General features: G+C 36.4%; 2 protein-coding genes across 4 annotated transcripts; one reads left to right on the top strand and one right to left on the bottom strand.

The window, feature by feature from the left end:
• Window positions 1–435: 435 nt before the first annotated feature.
• Window positions 436–21130, top strand: LOC135111144 (kinesin-like protein KIF14). Of its 3 annotated transcripts, XM_064024150.1 has the most exons (30): window positions 436–591; window positions 1724–1931; window positions 2268–2462; window positions 2704–2881; window positions 3294–3433; window positions 3758–4012; window positions 4365–4497; window positions 4644–4832; window positions 5555–5662; window positions 6248–6364; window positions 7078–7203; window positions 7781–7941; window positions 8647–8910; window positions 9197–9281; window positions 9920–10068; window positions 10164–10257; window positions 10640–10782; window positions 11081–11195; window positions 11783–11938; window positions 12867–12989; window positions 13361–13501; window positions 14052–14238; window positions 14456–14637; window positions 14906–15127; window positions 15442–15583; window positions 15799–15910; window positions 17122–17209; window positions 17366–17519; window positions 18030–18125; window positions 20141–21130. In XM_064024150.1, the coding sequence occupies exons 2-30, from the start codon at window positions 1726–1728 to the stop codon at window positions 20149–20151; spliced, it is 4272 nt and encodes a 1423-aa protein (XP_063880220.1). In that variant the 5' UTR covers window positions 436–591; window positions 1724–1725; the 3' UTR covers window positions 20152–21130. The 3 variants fall into 3 exon arrangements, with proteins under 3 accessions (XP_063880220.1, XP_063880219.1, XP_063880218.1); XM_064024149.1 differs by having other exon boundaries at window positions 15802–15910; window positions 18030–21130; XM_064024148.1 differs by having other exon boundaries at window positions 18030–21130.
• LOC135111146 (mitochondrial translation release factor in rescue-like) lies at window positions 21115–26904 on the bottom strand. The gene is made up of 3 exons (XM_064024152.1): window positions 26714–26904; window positions 22476–23127; window positions 21115–21423 (listed from the first exon to the last, which is right to left on the bottom strand). The coding sequence occupies exons 2-3, from the start codon at window positions 22846–22848 to the stop codon at window positions 21203–21205; spliced, it is 594 nt and encodes a 197-aa protein (XP_063880222.1). The 5' UTR covers window positions 22849–23127; window positions 26714–26904; the 3' UTR covers window positions 21115–21202.
• Between the last annotated feature and the right edge of the window lie 12 nt (window positions 26905–26916).

Here is a 26916-nt window from a genome sequence, read left to right as displayed (position 1 = left end):
TATTGGTATGGGGATCTTTGCTAAATACAGTACTGTGTAGTGAACAATTTGTTTATTTATCTATTTATCTTTTCACTATAATTTTTTTTCACGGCTATTTACTTGGAAATACACGAGAACAAGATTAATTTATCTTTAATTGTGATGGCATCTCCACTTACTGTGCTATTATAGGGTTTTGAGTGTTTGCTTGTCTTGACGTGATTCAAAGTTTGCGGGCCCTGCTGGAGGGCTGTTCGTTGGTCCTGTGCTACATGGAAATCACATGTGATGAGTACTTTCTTCACATTGTTTATGCAAAAAAATAAAACAAAACGTTAAACAATTTTTTTTCCAAGGCTGTGTTTCAGAACATTTGACAAAAGAAATGTATCAAAGTGCAATGACGAATGCAACTTTGAACCAATAGGAGGCGGGTAGTGGCGCGCGTCACGACCAATGAGGAACGCCGGTTTTGTCAACACACTCTCAGTTCAATGTTTCGCGGGAGGCAAAACTGAAGGTACTGGCCGCCAGACATGATTCTTGACAAGCACTCCATTCTTCTCAAGAGGAAACTTGTTTGAATCAACATTAATATATCAAATCTAGGTAAGTGTTCATGCTGTAGACGCTGTAATGACTGATGCAGTGAGGGCACTGCTGGTTGGGAGGTAGCAGTGCAAGTCGTAGCGCGTCCCGTCCACTGCACTGTCGAGGCCTCGGTGCTGGCTGGAGAAAGGCGTGGGCCGAGTAATGGATCAGGCCTACCCGCCTCACAAGCAAGCAGACGTAGGTGCTGTGCTAAAGATCACTGCTGGCTTCAGTGGTGGCTTACTCTGGTCACAGGGTTGCCTCCTCTCAGGGACTTGTAATAGTGGTCATAGTGCTTAAAATCATTAACGCTGTTACTGGCTTTTACATTTCCCAGGAGACTCCTCTATTTATTTATGACTAACTTAAAAAAAAAGTTAAGTCTTCAAAATATTACATTGTCAAAATAATGCATAGTGATGTTAGGAATTTGCATTGATTACATACATTACAGGTATTCCTTAGCATAACTGTATAATTGTTTCATAAATTTGCAGTTTCAGGCAGTAAACTAGTTTTCATTTTCCTCCCCCATTGCCAATAAGTTTAAGTTTAGATATGGGTTGAGTTGGCAAAAAAGAAAAGAAAAAAATAATATTAGTAATTCACTGATTAGCAGCTTCCATCCACGATGTGTGATTTATGCATGATAGGTAATTCCAAAAAAATAAGTATAATGGTGTGGTTCATTTGAGATATTTGAGAAAGTGCTTTTATTGTGTGATGTTTCCTAGTAAAAGTGTGCATATATGTATAATACATATATATTTTGCATTATTTATGTATCAGGGAGATTAGCCAAGGACAAAAAATGGATAAAAAAGCCCACTCATTATGCTGTCCCCCCAAAAAAAAGGAAGGAGAAATGTAATATCTCCAAAAGACTTGCATATCTTTTGGCTCCAGTGATGCTTTGTTGCAACACTTATACCTCAGGACTTTTTCACATGGGTGCTGTACATGTGTCTAACAAGCACACAGAAATATGTCAGATTCTTGTGTACGTGTTTGCTATGCATTCATGTTCCACTGGCAGACCAACAGACCCCTGTGTTCATCCTTGCCAGCTTGGGTGTTTGCAATGTGTTGTGTGAAAGGCCCCATTGAACTCCATTGAACTTGTGTGAAAGAACCCTTACACTATTCATAGGAATGGAGAAGTTTGGACAAGCTTCAAGGACATCAACAGCTGCTTCACCAAGACTTGGCAGTGCCCGCAGCACGCCCCGCTTGAGAACTCCTTCCAGCATGCCTGGTCCCAGCTCGTCCTCAAGGCCCAGAGGTCTGCCGTCTCGGGTGACTGGCACTCCCACAACTCCTTCCCTGGGCTCAAAGATGACTTCCAGTGGCACGCCAAGGTAAGATGGGCCAGTCCCAACTTGGAATATTTTGACTAGTGCCATAATGAATGCAGGGAGGTATTTTTGAAGGTGTCTCATGTTTTTTCCATGCACTGTCTTTCCTGCTCAAGAAATAGATGAATGTATCCAATTGATACAAATCATTCATCCCACACTTGTCTTCTCACACATGAAACTTACCTATTCACTACTCTCTGTTAGCAACACAGTGCATCTCAGCAAACACTCATGCCAATTTAGCTTACTCGTGCTCCTTTCGTATCACTCAAATTTTTACTTATTTGCCTAAGTGTCTTATTTTTATTTATTTATTTATTTTTTACTTATTTTCAGTATCACCAGTGGATCTGGGGTTAAAAGGCTGCAGAAAGAATATGAGTCAGGCCGAGCTAAGCTTGTAGCACAGCGATCCAGGAGCACACATGAGCTTGTAGTTGAGGGAAAAGAGGATACAAGAGAAAGAAATAACTTGGGCATAACCCTGAATTCAAATGCCAGCAATACTTCTACCCCTATGAGAAAGTCTGGGTGAGACAAGAATGCATTTTGTTTATCAACTAGTTTGTGTGTAAATATTATGTATGATTTATATTTTCCAACTTTGTAATATGTACTTGAAATCTGAGTAGTTACTTTCTTCCAAAAGCAGCTTGTAGCTCATATTTAAACTAGAGGAATAGGCTTTTTGTCTTATAATTTTCATGATCTTTTAGGCTATTATCATAAAGAATATTTGAACTTTGAGCAGCAAAACTTTTTTCAATTTCAGGGTTAACTTGAAAGGATACTCATGTGGCTCCAAGCCATCAACACCATCCAGATCTTCCTCAGGCAGACCCTCTCTACCCTCCAAACGTTCTCTTGGAGCCAATACCCCAACACCCACCATCTCCCGTCGGTCAGGAGGATCAAAGCTTCGTGTTTCTGGCCATGCTCAGCTTCTGCAAGTAAGTAATTGTGCTTTATGGTTCTGAGATTTTCTCTCATTTTGTACAAATATTTTTAGTATATAAAAAAAAGAAAATATTATTAAACCTGAATTTCATGTGAGGAACTGTAAGAGCAATTTTTCTTAGATATTTGCAGTTGTAATTAAGAGACTTGTACAGTGCCACTATAATTTCTATTATCTTTTCTGTTATTCTTCCCTTTGCAAGCAGGGATGGTGGTAAGCTTTTTCTGATCACGTATTCTCCTTTCTTGTTAACTCATGCCTTGTACATCCATTCATTCAGAGCATGCTTCTCTATACTTAAAGGTTTCATGATCCCAACTACATTTACTGCCTTTCCATCCTTCAGTTGCTTTCATTCATTCAGTATGTGGTATTAGGTTGCATTACTCCTGTTTCATTTCCAGGATGGTTGCCCAAGTGTAACACCAGATGTTTGCCGCAAGTCATGGAGTAACACTTGCAGTCCTGATGTAGATGTGTGTGGTGGGAGAACAGAGACCACCTCTGTATCTGTTGCTGTGCGGGTGCGACCATTTAATGCAAGGTAATGCAGCATAAATATGTGTATCAGAAGAGAGCTAATTGAACAAAGCAGGAAATGGTGTGATGGTTTGGGTGTGTGGAAGGGATTGAGGAAGAATGATTGTGTTTCATAGATATGACTCTTGCATGTAATTCTTTCTTCACACTGTCTGTCCATTCCATGTGCAATATATCCCCTTATCCTTAAAATTATGACATTAGAAGATATCAAGAGATTTAGTATTTTGGCAAAATGTTAGATCAGAGGTGGGTGAAGTTTGAAGTTGATAGATAAGATGAGTAGCTTTTGACTTTAACCACTTAATACAGCCCTTTATTTTTACAGAGAAAGGAACTCTGCAGAAGACAGGAGCATACTTGAGGTGCTGGGCAACACTGTTAAGATCACACAGGACAGTAACACAGCCCAGTCATTCACCTTTGACCATTGCTTTTGGTCATGTGATGAGAATCACCCGCAATATGCCTCTCAGGAAGATGTTTACAACATATTGGCTGTGCCCTTACTGGAGAAGGCTTACGAAGGATACAACACCTGTCTTTTTGCCTATGGACAGACTGGTTCTGGTAAAAGCTACACGTTAGTATCTGTTGGTACACTATTGATGAAGACATGGTTTGATGTGTATTTATTTTTGTATCCACTTGTATTGTTTTTAACATTATAGTGCATGCACAAATTTACTTATGCTGCTTGGCATTCTGATCATCAGCAGTATGAGTAGTCAAAGATAAATAAGATATTGCTGCTTTTTGTTATCAAGGTGGTTCTTTAGTGTTGCACGAAGTCCACGTGAAGAGACTACTCATTCTGCTTCTCTGGACAAGGCTGCTGCTGATAATTGTTGCCATGCTGGAAGTATATCAGTAATCAAAAGTCCTTCATGAGATTTCCACCATTCATTACATTATACTGTCTTGATCAACTTCAGAATGTTGGGGGAAGATTCTCTACGAGAGATTGATTCAACAGCATCTGTCACAGCTGGTGTAATTCCTCGCTTCTGTGCTGACGTCATACAGAGAGCTAACTCTATACATGCTCACAATCCTCCTGAAGGCCAGGTCTGTATTTGTACTGTAGTATGGCAAAAAAAAATATTGAAATATAAAGTAATATAGGTGGAACTGAAAGATTTTATTATTTTATCAACATACATGGCAAAATATATGCATGATATAATGTATATCTATTTTGTTCTACCAATTAGCTGCCACACACTCAAGTTGAAGTGGAACTGAGCTACTTGGAAATATATAATGAACAAATATACGATCTCCTTGGAGGGATGTCCTCATCTGGTACCCGAGAACCCTTAAGAGTCAGGGAGGACCCCCGCACTGGCCCATATGTGGAAGGTGTTGCTTGTCATGCTGTCTCTTCTATGGAACATTTAATGGTGAGTCTGTTTACTGCACCCCCTGAAGAAAAAAAATTTGCTAGTGAACAGTGTTTTGTACTATTAGTAATTAAATTCTGCTATAAGGCCATGATGTTCTGCGTGTGTGTGTGTGTGTGTGTGTAGATAAAGTGTTAAGCCTTGTCCTGGATAATCCCCTTTACAGTTTAGGGAAATGTTAATGGAAGTATGAAAATGGCTGAGGATTAGTGAAGGCAAGGGTATGTATGTTCAGATTTTTTATTTCAGGTTGGCAATTGAAAGCAATACATGTTAACCAAAAGGGGAAAAAATAGTTGTTTTTGTGGATCTTGAGAAAATATTTGAGAGAATTAATTGATAGCAGTGTGTGATGTATTGCAAGGGATGGAGGGTTTTTATAGGATCAGAGGCATGTATCAGGATAAATGGCAGAATAAATAGAAGCTTTTGAATACAAGGTAATGGACAGCAGACTTTAGAGGCTCACATTTGCTTTGGGCAAATATAAATTTCTTAATGTATTTGTAAGATGATATTTTTGCCTAGACTTTTCATTATTTAGTGTCAGTAACAGTAGGGGTTTTCTTACAGACATGGCTGATGCTTAATTCATTGTCTTTATCACTAAACTTTTGAAACTCATACTTAGGTAAATGTAATCAACTGCTTGAAATACTTATATGACTACATATATTCTAATAGTGTAATTTTAGTTTGTAACAGCAAGTGTTTCCTCACAGACATGGCTGATGCTGGGCAACAGAGAGCGTTCTATAGCTGCCACAGGCCTAAATGACAAGTCTTCACGGTCACATGCTGTCTTCACTCTCAAGCTAATCCAAACACAGGTATGACATTCCTTTGTTATTCCTGCTCTCATCCCACTTCCATTCCAGTAACTGTAGCAAGAATGCAATGAAATATTATCTTATGAATTCTATTACTTAATAAAGTTTTATTTGCTGGCATTTAAGATGTGCTCTAAAAAAAAAAAGTGAAAGACACTGGAATGGAGAAATATTGGATAAAATTGTTGGTTTGATGACTGTAATCCATAGCAGTGAAAGACATTGGAATGGAGAAATATTGGATAGAAATGTTGGTTGAATGACTAATCCATAATGTTCTTTTCTCATTTTAGTGTAATGATTGTAATCCATAATGTTCTTTTTCTCATATGAAGTTTTTGTTTTGCGACTTTCATGTCGCATCATTGTGTAATAATTATATGACAATGTCTATTTTCAGGAGGGAGTGTTTATAATGTTAGGAATGTGATAAATATGTGAAAGGCAAGGGAATTGGGAATGGTCTTGTACCTTTTGTTTTCAGGGGGGATCTAGGCTCCCTATGGAACCCACCATAATGTCATAAATTCCTTTAGTATGTTACCCATATCAGACACCTTAACATTTTCTTTTGTATCACTCCAGACAGAGGATGTTGAGGGTGAAGAGCTGGAAAGCAGCAAAGTGAGCATTCTTAATCTGGTGGACTTAGCTGGCAGTGAAAGAGTTGGAGCATCACTCTCACATGGAGACAGACTCAAGGTATTTACTGGTTTGCAGCTTTATGATTAGCATTCATCGTATATTTCTTATTTCTGTGGGGTGGGAGAGGAGTAGTACAGGGTCTGAGATGAAGTGAACTTTAAATTTTTTTTTTTATTTACATGCACATAAATTACAGAACAATATTTTATACTATTAATGAAAATGACTTATATTTGTACAAAAAATTCAAAGAGTGAAGTTTTATGAAGTAAAACATGGTACTTTGTCTGTGTCACTACATAAAACTGATACTGAAAGAATCCAGAAGGATAATTTATACCTACTCATCACATGTGTAGCTAGTGTTGGATATGCAGAACTTTTACAGTGCTTACATTCTTCATGACTGCATGGCATTTATCTTAAGTTGAGCTTTGATATCTCTCATACTATCAGTCCCATCCTTCTCTGTATTCTGGGTATGAAGTGTTCATTAATTTGGTCTATTAAGGAACTCATGAATTTATTATGTAGCATATGAACTTCAGGAACTGAAGCACTCATGTTGAAAAATCTGAATGAAGTTTGAGAAGTTTGATAAAGTTTTGGTACATCTTAGGGATTGACTCTAGTACTGGAAAGGTGTGGGTGTTGGCACTCCAGCAGTAGGATTACTAATGGCTTCAGCAGTGGTCTGTTGGATTGTTCCTTATATGTACAGTGACAAATCCATCATTGTGTAATAATTATATGACAATGTCTATTTTCAGGAGGGAGTGTTTATAAACAAATCTCTGCTAACACTTGGGAAAGTGATCAATTCCCTTGCAGAGAGCGAGGGGCGTAGGAGGCCTTTCATTCCCTACAGAGAGTCAGTTCTCACATTCCTCTTAAAGGTAAACTCTAAGTTCAGCTTGTTTTACTTACTTTATTTTATATAAATATCCTTTATCTGCTGTTGTCTAAGAACTGGAATAGGTACAGAGTAGGGAATGGTTTCATAATGAAGGGCTAGAGGTAAACCAGTATATGCTGTTGGGTTCTGGCTTTGCTATGGGCTGAATGGAAGCCATAAATGCAAGTCTTGAGTCTCTGCAAGAGGTTTGCCTACACCTGGTCTGATCTACTGACTGGATTAGATTTGGAAAAAGTAATGTTTCTATCATAGTATAGCAGGGATAAACAATTTTATCAAATTTAACAAATATTTTCTTCACTATTGACAAGTGTCATTTGCAAATAGTCATATTCAAATTTCAGTCACTAATTCATGCTCATCAACTCAAGCATTATTAGTTCTTACTGTCATTTATCTTGCAGATTCTTCCATAAACTAAGACACATTGCCATGTATTATAAGAGTTGTCCTTTTTTCTTTCCACATTAACACATGCATTACTATCTCTATGATATTCTTGCTGCATTAGGTAACTTTGTACACCACCTTTCTTGATTATGCATGCTTTATTTCAGGAATCTCTTGGAGGGAACTCTAGAACAGCTATGATAGCAACAGTATCTCCATCAGCAGTCAACATTGAAGAGACTCGCTCAACCCTCCGCTATGCCCAGCAGACACGCAAAATTATCAACCATAATTATGTTAATGAAGATCCCACTGCTGTTATTATAAGGTAATTAATTTTTTTCTTTATTGATATTGTTATGATTATACTGTTGCTGCATACTGCTGCCCATTTTGGTTGCTATAGAGCTACCATCCTTTGCATCCTTGTCACCGGCAAAGGTCTGAATAAGAATGAAGTAAAGGTTTGAATGAGAACGAAGTTTTGTTCTCAGAAATCTTGCCTTGGCATGCAGGGAAAGACTTGAAAATTTATTTATTCATAAGGCATAATTTTATAAAAAAAAGAAAAAAACATTTATTACAGTCAGGAAATCAAGAAAGAACACAGAACTGCTGCATAATTTGTCAGAACATGAGGAGTAAGAATAAGTTTTGAGTAGACAGGAGTGAATTGAAGGTGCAGTGTAAGATGGAGATTACACAAAGAGGATAAACTGTGGATGATTACTGGTAGGATAGAGATAATTGGTGAATCCTTGACCATGCAGTGAAGGAATGCTAGAAAATTAAAGACTTTCCTGCTCTGCCTATTGCCTTGAGAGAAAACCCAAGAGGGAGGATCAGAGCATTAGGTATATAGAATATAGATAGATAAATATATACATACATATTACATGGCTCACTTGAAAGGTTATGCAGATACACAATACAGAATCATATCTCTATCTTATATTAACAGATCTAGACAGAATTATATCATTCTTTGTACAACTGACACATCAGCATTTCATTATATTACTCTTTATTCTAGATCTCTCAAGAAGGAAGTAGAACGTCTTCGCCTTCAACAGTTGGCTAAAGTTTCTTCCTTATTGCTTACTGGAGAGGATGAGCCAGGGGAAGAGCAGAACCACAACACTGAAGATGGTGACAGGGACAAGATCCTTATGGAAAAAGAAAGGCATATTTTGGAGAGAGAGAAAGAGATGAACCAACTGATCGAAGCTAAAGAAAGGGAGATATTGCTGCTGAGAGAGCAAGTGAGGTGTCATCAGGTTCTGAATGAAAAAACCAAGTGAGTGTCTCAAAATATTTGCTAAAGATGTCTTGAAAAATTAATCTCCATATATTGATTTAATTGTTTGTTCCTTAGAATTCTCATTGGACCAACCAGAGTAGATTCCCATTTATTCATCACTCACCCACTTTAGTGTTGATGAAACCTTCCATTTTAACACAGTGCTGCATTTCTATCCCATCCAGCCAAACTCAGATTCACTCTTTTCATCTTTGTTTCACTCAAAGTTAACACATTAAACTGATCTCTCAAACATGTTATGATATTTATGATTTTCCAACAGAAGCCTCGAGCAACGACTCAAAGAAACAGAGAGGCAGCAACAGCAAGCTCTAGAGACACTCCGTCAAATGGGTGTTGCTGAGAACGTGAGTCTATGTGTTTCTATGCTGGCACCACCATACTTCTAAAGCACAAAACTGGCAGTTCTAAAATACCCCACAGGTTCTTGCTTTTTGTTTGCATCTTGTATACTGTTCACTTTCACATTAAGGTGCTGCATTTATTTTCTCATTTGTTATGTTTTACAGGCATTCATAGTATTTATTCATAGGTAGGGTAGTTAACATTGTGTATGTAGTGGAAACTACTGTCAAACTGTCTGTATTAAAATAAGATTAAATGGCAATGGTTGTAGTTTGCTGCAGCTCACAGCTGTGTCCAAATTCTGGGCATTTGAAGACAAAATGATTGTAATGTTTGTAACTTTTTATTTTGCACCCCCTGTTTATCTAGTTAATAGGTAGGAAATGAAAATCATAGATTTTTTTTTACCATAGCAGGAGTATAAAACCAGCAGTTTACTTTCAGTATTTGTGTGTGTGGATGTATGTGCTTACTCTATATTCTACAAAGAAAAAGTGTTCCATTATTAGAAGGGAGATTAGGTCCATGAACTTTTTCAGCCAATCTTGAATTTTGCTACAGTGTTAGTTCATGCTCTTTGCAAAGGAAAAAAATATTGTATGCTAGAAGTGTTGTAAGTGATTTTTTTCCATGATTACAGAATGAAGAAGGACCTGTTTTGATCAACCTTAATGAGGATCCTCAGCTATCAGAGAAACTGTCTTATAAGCTCAAGATTGGCACAACTTGCATTGGAAGTTCTGATTGTGACTTGCTGTTACCCGGCCTTCACATGAATGATGTGCACTGGTAACTATACATTCAGTTATTTTTTAAGCAACTGAATATTGAAGGTGTAAGATAGTGCCTTGATGTGGATTGACTTTGTTCATGGTCTCTTTCAGTTCCATATTCAATGATAAAGGCCGGCTGAAGTTAATCCCACGGGCTGATGCTGACACATACATCAATGGGAAGCTAGCAGAAGGCCCAGTCAGTGTATGTATTTGGTATTTCGTTGTGGCTCTAAAGCTTTTAAAACTTATAGTATTCATTATTTATAAATAAAGCTGATTTCTATTGTCAGCTTTACATGATGTATAAATAAACATGTGGCTCATATGGTCTACTCGTTAACAGCCAAGTGCCAAGTGTGTCAGAGAGACACCATCCCTCAATGATTACTCACTCATGTTGGTGCCTCATGTAGGCAAACTGTAGTGGCCTATGTTGTACCATGTTTAGGGTCAGATAAAGTTTATGCCATTATAATTTGCTGGGTATCCTCCTTTCAACAAAATTCAATGATGATTGATGAGTTTGCTGCATATAATATTTATGTAACAAAATATCAAAGACATAAAATATATTTACTTTGCAGCTATTCCACAGTGATCGCCTTATATTGGCTGGAATATACTTTTTCAAAGTTAGCATCCCACAAGCAAACAAGAAAATAGAAAAATCACTCAATGTGGACTTCCACTTTACAAAGGAAGAACTTCTGAAGGAACAAGAAAAAAGGTATGGTATCTAGTTTCTCTCTCTCTCTCTCTCTCTCTCTCTCTCTCTCTCTCTCTCTCTCTCTCTCTCTCTCTCTCTCTCTCTCTCTCTCTCTCTCTCTCTCTCTCTCTCTCTCTCTCTCTCTCTCTCTCTCTCTCTCTCTCTCTCTCTCTCTCTCTCTCTCTCTCTCTCTCTCTCTCTCTCTCTCTCTCTCTCTCTCTCTCTCTCTCTCTCTCTCTCTCTCTCTCTCTCTCTCTCTCTCTCTCTCTCTCTCTCTCTCTGAATAAGTGTCTCATGCACAAATCTGTGTACATTTCAGGTTACAGAAAGAAGCAGAGGAGGCGGTTGCACTTAGTAAAGCCGAAATGGAGCGAGAATTAGAATGGCACAAACAGCAGCTGCTGTGTGATGTGCAAGATGCCCACACCCAATTGGTGAGATGATCTTGAGTTACATATTGAAAGTTCTGTTAGTTATAACTAATGCAAAGGTGAAATATTCAAAGATTTAATTTTGGAGAAATATTGATGAGTGTTATAAAAAAAATTGATGCATCACATAAAAGTGAATGGGTGAAATGTGTAGTGGTTGAGGAGATCAAGCACAGCACCCAAAGGTATATAGATAGAGAGATAGGATACTATTATTATTACTATTATTATTATTATTATTATTATTATTGTTATTGTTATTGTTATGTATATTTATGTGTGTTACTTAACACTTCATCCAGGGATTGCTGTATTTTTTATATTGACAGTTACAATCTAGAAAAAAAAAATAATAATTCCAAGTAAAACTTATTTTAGAAATAAATAGTTGTTCTGTAACTAGAGTGTATAAGCTTTATGGTTGGCTGAGTTAAGCACACATGTCATTGGTTTTACTCAGCTGTATGGAGTGAGTATTTGATGAGTATTTTGATAATTTTCTTCATGTTAAACTATAGTATAATTCATTTATACACTCTGGAAGGCACATTTATTTTTCAGTCAGTAATGAAGTACAAATTTTTGCACAGGTTGAGAAGGAGAGGCGAGTATGTGAGCTACAAGGAGCCCATTGGAAATTGCAGCAGGAGAAACGTCTGCTGGAGGAGAAACTTAATAGAGATCAACTGCACAGTGAACTTTCACCAGAGTCTCGTAATCATCCCCAGTCTGACTTTTTAAATGAGGTAATTGTAAAAGTCAGTTGTGTTTTCTGTTCATGATAATTCATTGTCATAAGTACATCATCAGCAAAAACATGTTTTCATGAATCAGCCTTAGTAACTTGGCAGCAGCTTAATTTTTTACCTTCTAGTTTATATCTTCAAGACCTTATCATATATCATTAGTGGTCTATCTGTTGGTTCTCTACTTTCCTGTTCAAAATATTTATTGATTCTCTCTCTCTCTCTCTCTCTCTCTCTCTCTCTCTCTCTCTCTCTCTCTCTCTCTCTCTCTCTCTCTCTCTCTCTCTCTCTCTCTCTCTCTCCTCTCCTCTCCTCTCCTCTCCTCTCCTCTCCTCTCTCTCTCTCTCTCTCTCTCTCTCTCTCTCTCTCTCTCTCTCTCTCTCTCTCTCTCTCTCTCTCTCTCTCTCTCTCTCTCTCTCTCTCTCTCTCTCTCTCTCTCTCTCTCTCTCTCTCTCTCTCTCTCTCTCTCTCTCTCTCTCTCTCTCTCTCTCTCTCTCTCTCTCTCTGTATAGTGTGTTCTGTGGGGAAAGTCACATATAGAAATTAAATGTGAAGTAATTTTAAGTCAGAAATATTCTATGGTTAAATGCTTTTAACACCATTGTTAGAGGTTACTGGGCATTTAAATATGAATGCAGTAAGAGTTGGCAAATGATTGCACAGTAACTTCCCATAAAGTCAGCTGATGGCTTTTGCTATATGGGGTTCATTATGTGTTAGCTATTAACTTCTACAGTGATACACCATGTTCTTGAATTTCATTTCATCTTTCTGAAAATCTTGATATGTAATCAAGGAGGAGGTTGTCTTACATGTGTGTATTTGAAACTTTCTAGTTAGGTTATGAGGGGATAAGGCATCACCAGGAGGGTTCATGTCAGATCCACATAATAAATTGACACTCATTCTGTTATCATTTTTCCCTCAGGTTGAAGCTGTCTTGAATGAGTCTGTCATGGAAGTGAAGAAAGAATCATCAAACATTCCTCCTATGCTAAGTTTTAGAATAAAGGAAGCCAATCAAATATGTCGCAAGTTAAGGAAAGCCTATGTAAGTTTTTTAAGTTATATATTGAAAACAACTGTATGATATTTTAACTTCATTGATTATATACTTTTCTTTTTGGGTAGTACTTTGCCTTCAAGATAAATATCAAGGAATTGGACATTTTCACTCCTGTGTGCTTTCATGAAGTCAGTAATTTAACTATAATGCAAAATTAAAGGATGAAAGATTGAGATTCTTACATTTATAACTAAAGTAATGGAATCTGTGGTCACAATCATGGATAAGTTATCTGTATCCAGATGTAATTCTTCTTCAGTGGGATGCTACAAAAATGTATTTTATTTAATCTTTGTATAATTATAGGTTGATAAATTGTAATTATGATGTACTTTTATTCAAATCTGACTTTTCAGGAATTTATGATTCAAGAAGTGTTGAGTGAAACAGGTTTGGAAGTGGTGGTGGTAGTGAAGGACCTTCATCACCAGATGACAGCCACCCTCTCACCTGCTTCCTTTACTGACTTGCTCCAGCTCCTGCGCACCAGTGCCAAGGTGATGCTTCTGTGATTGTTATGAACATTAGCACTGGCAGTAACTACTCTTTGGGTATGAGGAAGAAGCAAACATAGGATATTACATAGAAAAAATGCTAGAAAAGATAGACAGATTCTAAATACAGTTTTAGGTATTCCATTTAATTTTTGTATCTTTTTCTCTTTTAGTTTTAATTTTTTGGAGACAGACTTTCTTTGCCTGCTAAGAGGATGAGGTTATTAATGTACATATGCACCTTGTCAACTTTCACAAAGATGATAGCCAAGGCAGTGCCGGTACATAGAAAGTCACCTTCGCAATAACACTGACAACCATTCCCTTAGAATAAATATACATGTATTTATTTACTTTTTGTATTTACTTATTTAATCTATTTGTGTATTTATTTACATTTGTTTATGTTTATATTTTTAATTTATTAATCAGTTTATTTACTTTGTATTATTACTTTTATTTTTTTGTTTATTCATTTATATATTTTTATATACTTATTTGTTTATTTATTTATATATATACATGTGTTTCTATTTACTTTTTTCTCCATAAGGATGGAGATACAGATGTGTTTGAAAATGGGCTACGCTGGGAGAAGGCTGAGGATGTGACGTGTGTTCCAGGCTTCCTCAACAGATTACTGGAATGCTCAGCTATCCAAAACTGCAATCTTTCCATCAATTCCTCTTTTAGCACTTCATCCTCCTCCATTTTCAGTTACTCAAAGAACAGGAAAATGAGTAAGTAGTGGATCCTTTCGTTATTCAGGAGTTTAACTGTAATGGAAGGGTGAAGCTGAACTAGCTTATATAAGGCTGGTGGTTTTTTAATCCTTCACTGCTATGATGTTTCCTCCCCCACAAAATATGGACTGTTAGGATGGATGTGCTACTTATGATGTATATGCTCTGCATGAGTACCAGAGGATTAGGCTCAGATGGTGCTTTTTTAATACAGATAACTTCCGCCACCTATCTGAGGTGTCAATTCGAGAGAGCCCTCAAGATGAGTGCCGTGTGTCTGTTGGTGTAGCAGCAGTAGTTCATCAGGCCCTTGAGACCCTTCCTGCCACTTATCTTCATACACCCATCTTATCATCAGCTTTGAGTGCTCTTAGTGGACTTCATGAAGATGCCATGGTCAGTTGCACAGTTAATCATCTCTGTCATCAATTTCTTTTTATACAGCTTTCTTGTTTATTTTAGTGTTTCTCTACTTTGATAACATTGTGCATATTTTTCACATGTTTCTCATGAGTATGTAAAGCTATTTGGTATAAATTTGGAAAAAAAAGTATTGTTAGTTTATATAAAGAGCATACTAAGACAGTTAAGATATAGTCAGTTTTCCTCATCAAATATACCTCATTACTCCTTTGTTAATACAAAATGTTTGTTTATTATGCAGCACATAAAAGACCACACAACTGAACCTGGTCAAACCCTCTCTGATGAAGAACTGAGCAAATCCCTCATTCAGCTCCTCTGCCACAGCCAGTCAGTAAACAGCAGTATTGCAGCTGCAGGCAACTCTGAGGCTGTGATCATGGCCGATGGAAAGGATCAGTTCCAGGATGATATTCAAAAGCATCTTGTGAAGCTTTCCAGTTGTACTTCCAGGCTGTTTCAGGCAAGTATTAACCAAATACACACTAGACTTTATAGGCCAGGCTAATCTAAAAGCCGTGTTCCGTGCCGCTTCTTTGCTCATAATGTTCTTTCTACGTATCATTATTATTATTATTATTATTATTATTATTATTATTATTATTATTATTATTATTATTATTATTTTTAATATTATTATGATTATTAATTAATTAATTAATTTATTATTTTTATTTATTTATTCATTTATTTATTTATTTTTTTTTTTGCATTCATGTGAGTTACTTTCATTCAGTTCAAGAAAATTATAAAATTGTTTATGTGTTTGTTATGAAGGGTGTGAAGACAGACACAGAAAGTCTGGTGGAAGAAAGTAGTGCAACCCTCATCAGGTTGGTGTACAGTTTGGTGCAGGAGGTTGCCAAGTTGTCCTTGCTCACGGCTCTCCCCATGCCTGATACATCATTCTTGACACCAGGTAAAGCCTTTCACTTTGCTAAAGATATTGCAGTTCTCACATTATTCTGTGTATGTAAGCTGAATTATGTTGGATTATGATGTTTACCATATTCACTTTATATTCAGAATTAAAAAATATTGACAATCTACTTTAAACTCAGCATTAGAATTTACATTTTTTCCTCAAGATATATAATGTTTTAACAATGGTTATGACTAGCATTACCATTACAGGAGAACCTATTGGTACAAAATTCACTAGTGGCTTGAGGATTGCCTTGGAGTGTTTGGTGAAGCAGTGTGAAGAGACAGCAAGTAAAGCTGCCATCAGGCTTGCAACAGACATGTAAGTCATGACACTAGTGATTATATTGGATTTTTATTGTTATTTCATAATAGTTATTGAAAATTCCTTATCAGTCTATCTATTTGTATTTGATTTTTTGTTCTTAAGAACCTTCCCCAAGGAGATGGCCATGATGGAAGAGTTTACATTTATTCCTGTCCCTCCATCCCTCCTTATGTATTCTAATTCTCTTATTTCCCTCTCATGTTTTCAAGCACCCTGTTCTTTCATATAACTGGAGGTTGTCCTCTTGGACTCACTACATATGTACTGTATGTATACTTACTCACTCCTAGTCATTTCACTTTTTACTGTTCCTTTCATGTCTCTAAACCACATTAGGGTGGTACACTTGATCCTCTTGTCCTTTCCATATTTCTTTTTCATGTTTACTGGACATACAAAATCTGTCATATGCACTTTCATTACTGTCACCTTCCACTCTTCATCTATAACAGGCATTTTGCATGCAACTTTTTTTTATCAACTCATTAGATCCTTACCCTATAGCAGGGTCCAAGAATACTGCCACTCCATTCCATACATGTCTTAAAACATGACTAAATGGGATGGAGCAAGAATATTTTTTCCTACAAATAGACAAACCAAAACTCTGAATGCCCACACCCCAAGGAGAGATGTGGGTGCATCTAGTGGGGCCCATTGGTGTATAGACCCAGTCAGGGTGTGGGGCACTCTGTGGGAAGTACCGCACATATACTGTGGTTTAAGGACTGGAGTAGGTGCAGGGTAGGGAATGATTTCATTATGAAGAGGCAGCAGTAAAGCATTGTATACTGTTGGGCCATGCTTTATAAGTTTGTGGCCAGCTGTGGTATGCCTAAGGTCCTGGGTATAATAAGGTGGTGTATGAGACTATCCCTTTCCACCAGGGGCCATTGGGGCTAAAAGTGTGAATGATGTACTGTATGTGTGAGGCTGTTCTGTATGGGATTGCCAACCCGAAATATAGATAGATAGATATATCCTTAATCTTTGCCTTTCATTCCACCTCCAAGTTTTACTTAATGTATGTGATTGTTTGTACAGTCATTCCATTATACAGACCCTTTCTTATGTCTAGAATAATGGTCCCTTTCTTCTTCTTATGTAGGTCCCAAAAACTCTACTATTTTTTTCTCTGTTGCACTGCTCTTTTTCTTGCTTGATATTTTATGCCATTACCTAATAATTGGATGTCTTTTTTTCAGGTCACGGACTTCAGATTCACTTTCAAGTGCTGCTTTTTCAGCCATGGATAATATTGCTGCATTTCTCAAGAAATATGCTGTTCTGAATGTAGGTGATTTGTGTGAAAGCATAATTTCTTGAATACTTTGTTACTTCATAGACATGAATATATTAGCATGAAATAAAAAAATAATTTCTGTGCAATTTCTTTGAAAGTCACATTCATAGCTATTTCCAAATTATACAATGCTCATCCCCTTACAGACTACCCTGGAATATGAACCAAAGCTGTTTGTAGAGAACCAGAGACTCAAGCTTGTGCACTGGATTGATTGTGTAGAATCTGCAGCTGAAACTCTGACTCACTTGAATGTTGCCCTCATGGACACTGTAAATCAGACAAAGTTGTTTCAAGAAGGTGAGTCACAACATTAAAACCACAATAGCTGGGAAAATTACATACTTAAAGTCTTAACTGCATTATTGCATATATTTGTATATTCATTATTTTCAAAAGGGCTAGTCCTTTTATGTACATGGATGGCAGCATCTAAGAAAGGGAGCATAAAAGGAATATGATATCTGTTTACTTTTAAATTTAACCAGGAAGGTGCTTATGACTCTTCATTGCTTGTATGAGCTGGAATAATGATATTCTTCCCCATTGACTTATTTAGCTCTCAATTGATTTTAATCATATTTTACTTCTCTTACAGAGCTCTTGACCTTTATAGATCAATACAATCTTATTTCATAATTTTTTTCTAAAAGAGACTTTCTACCATTTGAAGTTCATCTTCCTGCAGTACCAAACAATATTATACCCATGTATGAATTTGATGGAGCTTTAATTTTATCAACAAATATTAATGATAACATTGTATGACTTTTATCTTTTATATTATTTGTCAAACTTTGTATTTTTCAGGGAAAATGCAAGAAAATTTTCCTTCTTGCATCAAAGAGGTGTTGAAAAGTTTGCAGAACTTGATGGCTCTTGCTGGGCTTGGTGCTTCACTAATGGGTAAGGAATCCATCTGCCTGGCCTCATATTCAAGAAACAAACACCTCATGGATGAACTTCGCAGTAAAGGCAGGCATGCTATTAAAGGAATGGAAAAACTTGAAATTTTATATGGAAGTCAGAATCATACTTTGGAAGGTAGCCTGCAAGAAACTCCCATAAAATATAGAGAGAAAGTTCTCACTCAGTGGCCAAAGAATAGTAAGGAGTTTCAGATATATCTGCAGCACAACACACCACTGAAGAGTTCATTCCAGTCATCCTTTCATAGAGATGAAAAAGAGAAGAAAGTAAGATTTAATGTTAGTCATGTGTCATCCGTATCTTTCAATTCCCAAAATAATGGTCTATGAAACTAGCCCATTGAAGTCAAGCTGAGTGTGGATTTTTATTCTTTAAAAAATTAAAATGTACATTATCCTTTATTTATTTTATAAAATAATCCTTTAAATAAAAGTACATAGCTTTTGAGGGGGCAATATTTTCTTACCACAGTTAAACTCAACATTTATTCATTTATTCACTGTATAAAGTATTGTTTTTTTTCAGGAACTACTCGTCATCCTAGCTATAAGCTTGATATTGCTTAGGGGCAATAGTGTAAATTCAAGAATCAAAGTATTTAAATCATAACAATATTTTCTTCAGCTCTCCTTTTTCTTAATAGCTCAGCATTGATTTTATAGCAATTTGCCTTTTCTCATTGCCTGTTTGTTGCCTAAATTATACAGTAATGGGAAACTATCAGGTCTCCTTTAGAACAGATTATATCATATAATATCTGGTCTCCTTTTAGGAGCTATAGACATGCACATGATGTACAACATTTTCTGTGTACTTAATATTGTTATGTACTTACTATGGAAGCCTGGTTGTGTAGTGGATATTATACTTAGATCACAAGTGGTTTAAAATGAAAATATTAATTTGGACAGATGCTTTGAGATTGTATTGCATGCTGTAACTCTCTAAGCAGAGAGTGGGTGAACACTTGAGTTAAGCAGATGTGACTACTGTTTGGCAGGATTCATGCATCAGAATCCTTAAAGTAGTGATTACTGGTTAGCCAAAATTTGTTGTACCTTTAAAATTACACTAAACCCTACTCCATTGCAAGCACACACACACACACACACACACACACACACACACACACACACACACTTGGCTCACAATCAAGAAGGCCTGGGCTCAAGTGCTGGGAGCACCAAGGAGAATGGACAAACATCTTAATATTTGACTCCTGTCCACTGAGCAGCAATTGGGTGTAGGATCTGAGTCACTGGGTTGTGACTTGCTATCCTGGTGTGTGGTGTGTATGAGTGGTCTTACTCCTACCCAAAGATTGGTCACTATGACCTGTGAGTGTTTTCCATTGGAGAATGACCGATGGTGAATAGCAAGTGAAAAATTTCAACAAGCATAAAAATATGAGAGATGGGAGATGTGGAAAATTATGATAGAGAAGATATGATATTTTGGATATGAGTAGTAATGATGTATATATTATCAAATAATTAAAAAGAGTATATAGATATATTTTAAATAATGACAGCAAATTAAGAGCCAACACCCTGTCCTTAGTATACCAAATAATAGCTGTAGAGTAATAACATAATTCTTATTTGCTGCTGCCCCATTGATGGAGTGATGTCAGATTGAAATTTATATACTTCCCAAGAACTACATATTTCCCTTTTGTTACTTTGTCATATTCACATTTGTCTTTTATATCATGCTTTGCTGAACTTCAGACATATTTTTGGTGCAGCATTCTTTTCAAAACTCCTTAGTTTTCTCAGATCACATCCCATCCTAGATTATCAAAAATACATTTAACATAGAATTTTTACAGGGAGATCCTGTTATATGAGCATCCAATACATGGGAATCCAATAATATGAGATAAGTAAATTAGCAACTATTTTCTTTATTTGAGCATAAAAATCCGTTGCTACGAGCTTTGATCTGAGGAGATTAAAATTACAAAGTTGGAAATGTGCTCCTTCCTGCAGCCTTCAACTAACACATCCAGGCTGTATGGTGATGTACTATGATTGAAACATGCAGGGAGGAGTTTGTGAGCACTGGAAGAGAACCACACTCCCCTTCCCTGTCTTCTACCCACCATGCATTCTCCTGCCATTAACTACTTATTGGTGAGTGTTTTGCATGTTTTATATGTTTAAATATGAAATCATGTTCTTCATAAGCTGTTTTCTCTTTCAGATTGCTTTATCGACAATTCTATAATATAGACATTTGTTGCATGTAATATTGTATATTTTAGCTTTGGTATTGTATGTTTTTAACTTGAAAAGTCATCTTTGTCACTGAACCTAACCCATCTTTTGCCATTACGTATTTTGTTATACGAGAATTCACTACACAAGCAATTCAAAGAGCCAAACTGCTCGTATCATTAGGACCTTCTTGTATTGCAATAGGTAAATAAAAAGTAAATGTAAACATCCATCACAGAAAGTAATGAGTTCATTTAGAGGACTGAATTTGCTTGATAAAATATCAGAATCCTGGCCTACAAAATATATATATTTTTCCTTTTTTTGTATGTCATTTTAAATTTTTGGCTGTATGATCAACTGGAATTTTGCCATGCTGTCCACAAGGCTCTAAAATATACAAGAGCCACTTCCATAGTCCCATTAGTTTTGAGCACCTTGAATGCTTGCTAAACTGATAAAGTGTGAATTTGCCAATTTGTATTTCTATCTTCCTCCCAAGTTTTCAACACTCCATTGAGATTTATTCCAGAGTGGCTCAAATACATGTCTAGAAACTTTTAATTCCATATTTTTATATGCCATCTTTCAATCCATTATATACAAATGTGCCATATTTATTTTCATGTTATCTTTGTATTTTCCTACCATAGTAAATTACCAGTTTTGAAACTATCTTTACAGTATTTTATGATGTAAACATATGCATTATGTATTCTGTACTTTAATTTTAATGGAAAAATCAATTAAAGTTTGCTTCAACATTTATTGTCTTACTATAACAAGATGTGTACTGTACAAGCCTACTATTATAAACGTAAATGTACAAGCTAGTCAGTCAATTCCTTCTCTCTCCTGCCAAGCTTTTTTCATAATCTTCCTCTTTTGTGATTTTTGTTGTGCTTTTAATTTTTTTCTTTCTTGAATTCTCTTGAGCTGAGCTGAGACACTCATTTCTCCATTATAATGCTCATCAAGTTTACTTATCATCATTTGGCGAGCTTTCTCCCTGTTCTTGTGTAAGTTTCGCTCATCTTGGCACTTTATTATAATACCTGGAAGAAAAAATTATCAATTGAGATACTTAATGGCTTAAGTTTTTCTAAAGGATTAACTTTTCAATGATTATCTCTAGCCCTTCAAAATTACCAGTTTTCAAGCCATTCTAACTCAAAAACTGCCCTGTGTCCCCAACTTTGATTCTATCTACACTTAAGTGTAAAATAAGTAGTTCTTTCAGGGAAATTCTAGGTGGCTTATTCCTCAGCTAATGTGGGTACTAAAAAGTGCCTCATTCTTAATATAATTTATCAGATTTGGTAAATTATTATGGTGTCTTTTATATCATGTAAAATCTAAATCAGACAAGAAATAACATTCTCAACTGTACAAACAAAAATAAGGAATGAGAATTCACAACAGATTCTGGGAATGAAAATCCATAGTTATTTTTTTCAAGAAAGGCCACAGATAGGGAGAGTAGGAAAAAAAAATACACACAAAGAGCAAACAAGTAAGAAGTATGAATTCCTTATAAACTGGCTGCCTCCACTTAATGCAGAATGGGGACCTGGGGAGAGGAAGATGAGATGATGCATAAAAGTGCAGAGGAATAAGTAAGCTGAGTATTATTAAGAAAAATGCAAGGTATCTGTAGAGTTAAATCCAGTTGAAAAATTAAGCCAGTGAAAATTATTCTGTTCCCTCAAGAAATAAACTGTAAAGTCAGAAATTCAATAGTACTGTGAGCATTAGTGTTATAACTTCCTTACTCCCTAAATCAAGTTCAACATGAATAAATAAGCTCTAGATATAAAATAAGTGTAGAGATTCACATGAACATATAAGAATGGAATGAGAAAAATAATGTGGGAAGAGATTTTGTAATGATAATCCAAGATGATTTATAACTAAAGTAGCAAACAATAAAAAATTAATGCAGGAAGTGTTGATAGATTTATATACATAGCTGAAAGCCCCTACTGAAGCAGTATCAACTATGATAGCTGCCATATGAATAAAAAGATGAGATCATCAAAAACTGAAGGAATGGAGAGAAAAGAAAAATTTAATAATGATTTTCAGTCATGAACATTAAATCACTCACCAGTGGGGATGTGTCTGAGCATACAGACACAGGCAGTCTTATTAACTTTCTGTCCACCTGGTCCACTACCTTTCACAAAATTTTCTTCCAGTTCTTCCTCCTTCAAGGCAGGTACCCTAGACTTATCCACCTTATGACTAAAGACACCAGCATTTGTGTGAATACAATGCACTAACTCCTTGGCTAAATTAGACCTGAGACTTATTCTTTGTACATCAACTTTACAACCTAAAACACTTGAATTTATATCACATCTACTAAAACTTTCCTGTTTACTTTTCCATGGAAATATTTGTTTGTAGTAACAATTAGTCCATCTAATTGGATACACAGTGACAAAACTCCTATATCTAAGTATTCCTTGAATCCACATGATTGGTGGTATTGATTTACAATCAGTTCTCACCAAAATATACAATTTCAGACTTAAGGAACAGCAAAAATACTATACAGGTCCATATCACAATTGTTCCTACTGATACAAGAACTGTATTTCATTAAATTAGTATTTTAGGTGGCATAAAGATGTTACATGTTTTGCTTGCTTTTTATTACAAAGAATGGCTATCCTCTGTGTGCAACAGGCCACATAAAAAATTATGCCTTAGTCATGTTGCACTTAGTGGCAGACCCAGTGCAGCAACATATTTATCTGAAAAAAAAATAAATAAAATAAATAAATAAATAAATAAAAATGTAATATAAATACATTTAAAAAAAAGTTACTTATATTTCCTTTTCTTTCTTGAGACATAATTGTCAGCAATAATATACATTAACTTCAATATTTAATTAATATGTCCAAAATGTGACATTAAGAATTTACTAGATATGTAATATTCTAATACTTTTCATTATCCTTTGAGTCAAACACCTCCCCCAATGTTCTCTTCTCATTTGCTGGCTGTGAGGATCATGCCACACCACACTGGCATCAGACATTTTAGAAATGATTCCCTTCCAGGTATAGTTGCAGCTGTCAACTTTGGCTTCAGTGACTTTGTGCATGCCGATCACAACTGGGTTTCATTGATGAGGCTCAATACCATAGTTAATATAAATATAAGAAAATAAGGGAACCTACAAGTAGGGTTGCCATACGTCCGGATTTTCCCGGACATATCTGGAAATCAGATAACGAAATCTGCGTCCGAGGGGACTTTTGAAAATCCCTCAAATGTCCGAAATTTCACCTTCCATCTTTACTAACTAATTTAATAAATCATATTTATTAAATTTCCTTGAGTTGAAATGATGGGAGAGACAGAGAGAGAGGGGTTCACCGAGTTGCAGCTGCTTTGGTTTGGTTTCGGTCAAGACTCTGACGTGTATGGGTCCTGTATGAAGTCAGTGCTTGCAGCCTTCCCAATGCCGCCTCACTTGATGTCGCGCTCGCGCCCCAATCTTTCGCCATCTCTGATAGGGGTCAGTTTGGATTACTGTTTGCGGCCTTGTGACCTCATCATTACAACTATTACTTGTTCTTGTCAAGATGCCCAAATGAAAGTGTAAATTCACTGCAGAGATGCAGAACAAACTCCCATGTATCAAAAAAGGCAGGGATGAGTGGGAAGCCGAGTGTTTGGTGTGTAAATCAGGAACATTTGTCTCACTGGCACATAAAGGCATTAATGACTTACAGTCACATGTGAGCTCTGAGAAACATAAGAGAGCAGTGCAAGAAGAGGGTTCAACAATGAAGATGACACATTATTTTGTTAAACCAGGAAGTGAAGCTGAAGAAGTTAGTGCTGCAGAAGGTGCTTATGCATTTCACACTGTCAAACATCATGGTAGTTTCTTATCCATGGATTGTTCATCTGTTTTCCTGAAAAAAACTTTTCCTGATTCTGAGGTGGCAAGAAAGTTTTCTAGTGCTCGAACAAAGACAGCAGCTATTATAAAAGCTGTGCTTGCACCTCATTCTGTTGATGTTGCCTTAAAAAGCCTAAAAGAAAATGAAGTAGTATACTGTGGAATTGCTACAGATGGTAGTAATCACGATGCATTAAAGCTGTTTCCTGTAATTATTCAGTACTTTGACTGGAAGAATGGTGGTTTACAGTCAAAACTGACTGAGTTTAAGAACACCCCAAATGAGACTGCAGACACTATTGCCAAATATGTGAAAGAAACCCTAGATAAACATGGGCTTACTAAAAAGTGTGTGGCATTTACAGGTGACAACTGCAATACAATGTTTGGAGGACTCAAGCGTAACGAAGAAGGGAATAATGTGTTTGCAAATCTGAAGATGTTGGAAAAGTCATTGATTGGAGTAAGATGCCCAGCACATACTCTGAATAACTGTGTTCATCATGGAGCAGAAAGAATGGATATTGATATTGAAAATATTATCAATAAGATTTATCAGTATTTTCATATCTACACAGTTCGCTCTGAAAAACTAAAGGAGTATTGTGAATTTGCTGAAGTTGAGTACAGGAAACTTCTCTCTCATAGTAAGAGTCATTGGCTGTCACTATTTCCTGGCATCACAAGGCTGATAGAGATGTTTCCTGCTCTTAAGTCCTTCTTTCTTTCACAAGAGCAACCACCAACAGTAATAAAAAAATTCTTTGAAAATGAAATGAGTGAGATTTACCTCTGGCACATGCACTCTTTAATGGCTGAATTTCACACACACATTCAAACAATTTAAAAGGAAAGTAACTGTTGTAGAAGTGCTGACAAATTTGGAGTCTGTGTGTAAAGTATTTGCAGAAAGAAAGAACCAGCATTTCATGTCTTTAAAAGTTAAAGGACTAATTGCTCAGAAGCGCACAGAAGGAAAAGAAGAAGAGTGTAACAGGTTCTGTGTTGAAGTAGTTAACCTGTACAACAGATGCTCAGAGTACTTAGCTAAGTGGATGAAACCACTGGAAGAGTTCTCTTGTTTCAAGTGGATGGTCTTGAGTGAAATGCCAAACTGGACTGATGTGGAACCTTGTGTTATATACTTGATAGACAAGGGAATAGAGCTTGATGATGTAAAGTGCTTTGACCATGTTTGTAACTTGAGGCAGTTTGTAGAAAGGAACAAGAATGATGAAGACTTCAGTAAATTACCAGCACATAAAAAATGGACCAGATACTTTGAAGCATCAAAGAATATTGAATGCCACTCAGAACTGCTCGGAATTGCACAATTCTTTTTTGCTGTAACATCCCACAAGGCTAATGTGGAGCGAGTCTTTTCGCTGATGCAATGTCACTGGACGAAGGAAAGGAACAAGCTGAGTGTTGATACAATGAAAGGTATTCTGACTGTACAGTACAACTACCGAGAGACCTCTTGCGTTGACTTCAACTTTTTAAAGTCCAACAAAGAACTACTTAAAAATATAAGATCTACAGAAAAATATGCATTGGCACATCAAGCAACACACGCAGTGGTTGAAGAAGAGTTAGAAGACAGCAACTAAGCTAAGTGGAAAAACGGAATTCAAGATTATCAGCCATATGCAAAGGTAAATAAGTTGAGTTTCTTTTAATTAATTTACATGTTTTCCAGTATCATATCAGGACCATAATCAGGTGTTAGTGAAGGTGTCCAGAATTTTGACAGTTCATATATGGCAACCCTACCAACAAGGAGCAGTTAGGTTACACATGGCAGCCTTTTTATGAAGCATACCTACCTATTTCTGCCCATCATCATCCATAAATTTACTGTGTTTTAAAAGCTCGTTCATGTCTCGGCCCTGACAATTGAATATTGAGTATATTCCATTCATTTACCACTATTTCAGAACCGGTTCTTTATCTCTTCTTTAAATTTAATTTTAACAAACTTGTATCCATTATTTCCTGTGCTATCCTGGTGATTACTGGCTCTGAGGACTTTGCAAGTCACAATTGTTATATCCCCTAAACCATTTAAAGACCTCAATCGGATACCCTCAACTTGAGTTTTATCAACCATTCTGTAGAAACTCATGATTAGTTTTCAGTTTCACCCAAGTAATAATTTCCTGACGTGTCTTTTTTTTTTTTTTTCCGGTGGTACATGTAGGGAATTGATTGATTTTCTACCTCTTTCCCGTCATAAATGTATAGTTTTCGAGTTGTGCCTCTTTTCACGTTATGCCAACCTCTCATCCCAACGATATTGGGGAACCTGAAGGAAATCAGGTCTTTTGGCTGGGGGAGCATTAACTCGAGTAATGTGGGTTGCAAAAGAGTTCATAGATCAACAGAATCATACAAAAAAATAAACAGAAATACACGATTTACACCTTTTGGCAGCGGGGAAAACTGAAGCAGCAGCGATGGCACCGAATGTTTGTTGTTATTGGTTAGCAGTGTTGCTAACGATTTCCTACATTTCTGCATATATCCGCTACATCTAGCGAAAATCCCCAATTTTCCATTAATTTCCTTTACGGCGTAACTTTTATCTTCATATTTTTTGTATGATAAGGTTAAGTGGCGAATCTGC

This window comes from Scylla paramamosain, chromosome 21, assembly GCF_035594125.1.
Source record: "Scylla paramamosain isolate STU-SP2022 chromosome 21, ASM3559412v1, whole genome shotgun sequence".
Classification (NCBI taxonomy): domain Eukaryota; kingdom Metazoa; phylum Arthropoda; class Malacostraca; order Decapoda; family Portunidae; genus Scylla; species Scylla paramamosain.
This window is presented reverse-complemented; position numbering and strand designations above follow the sequence as displayed.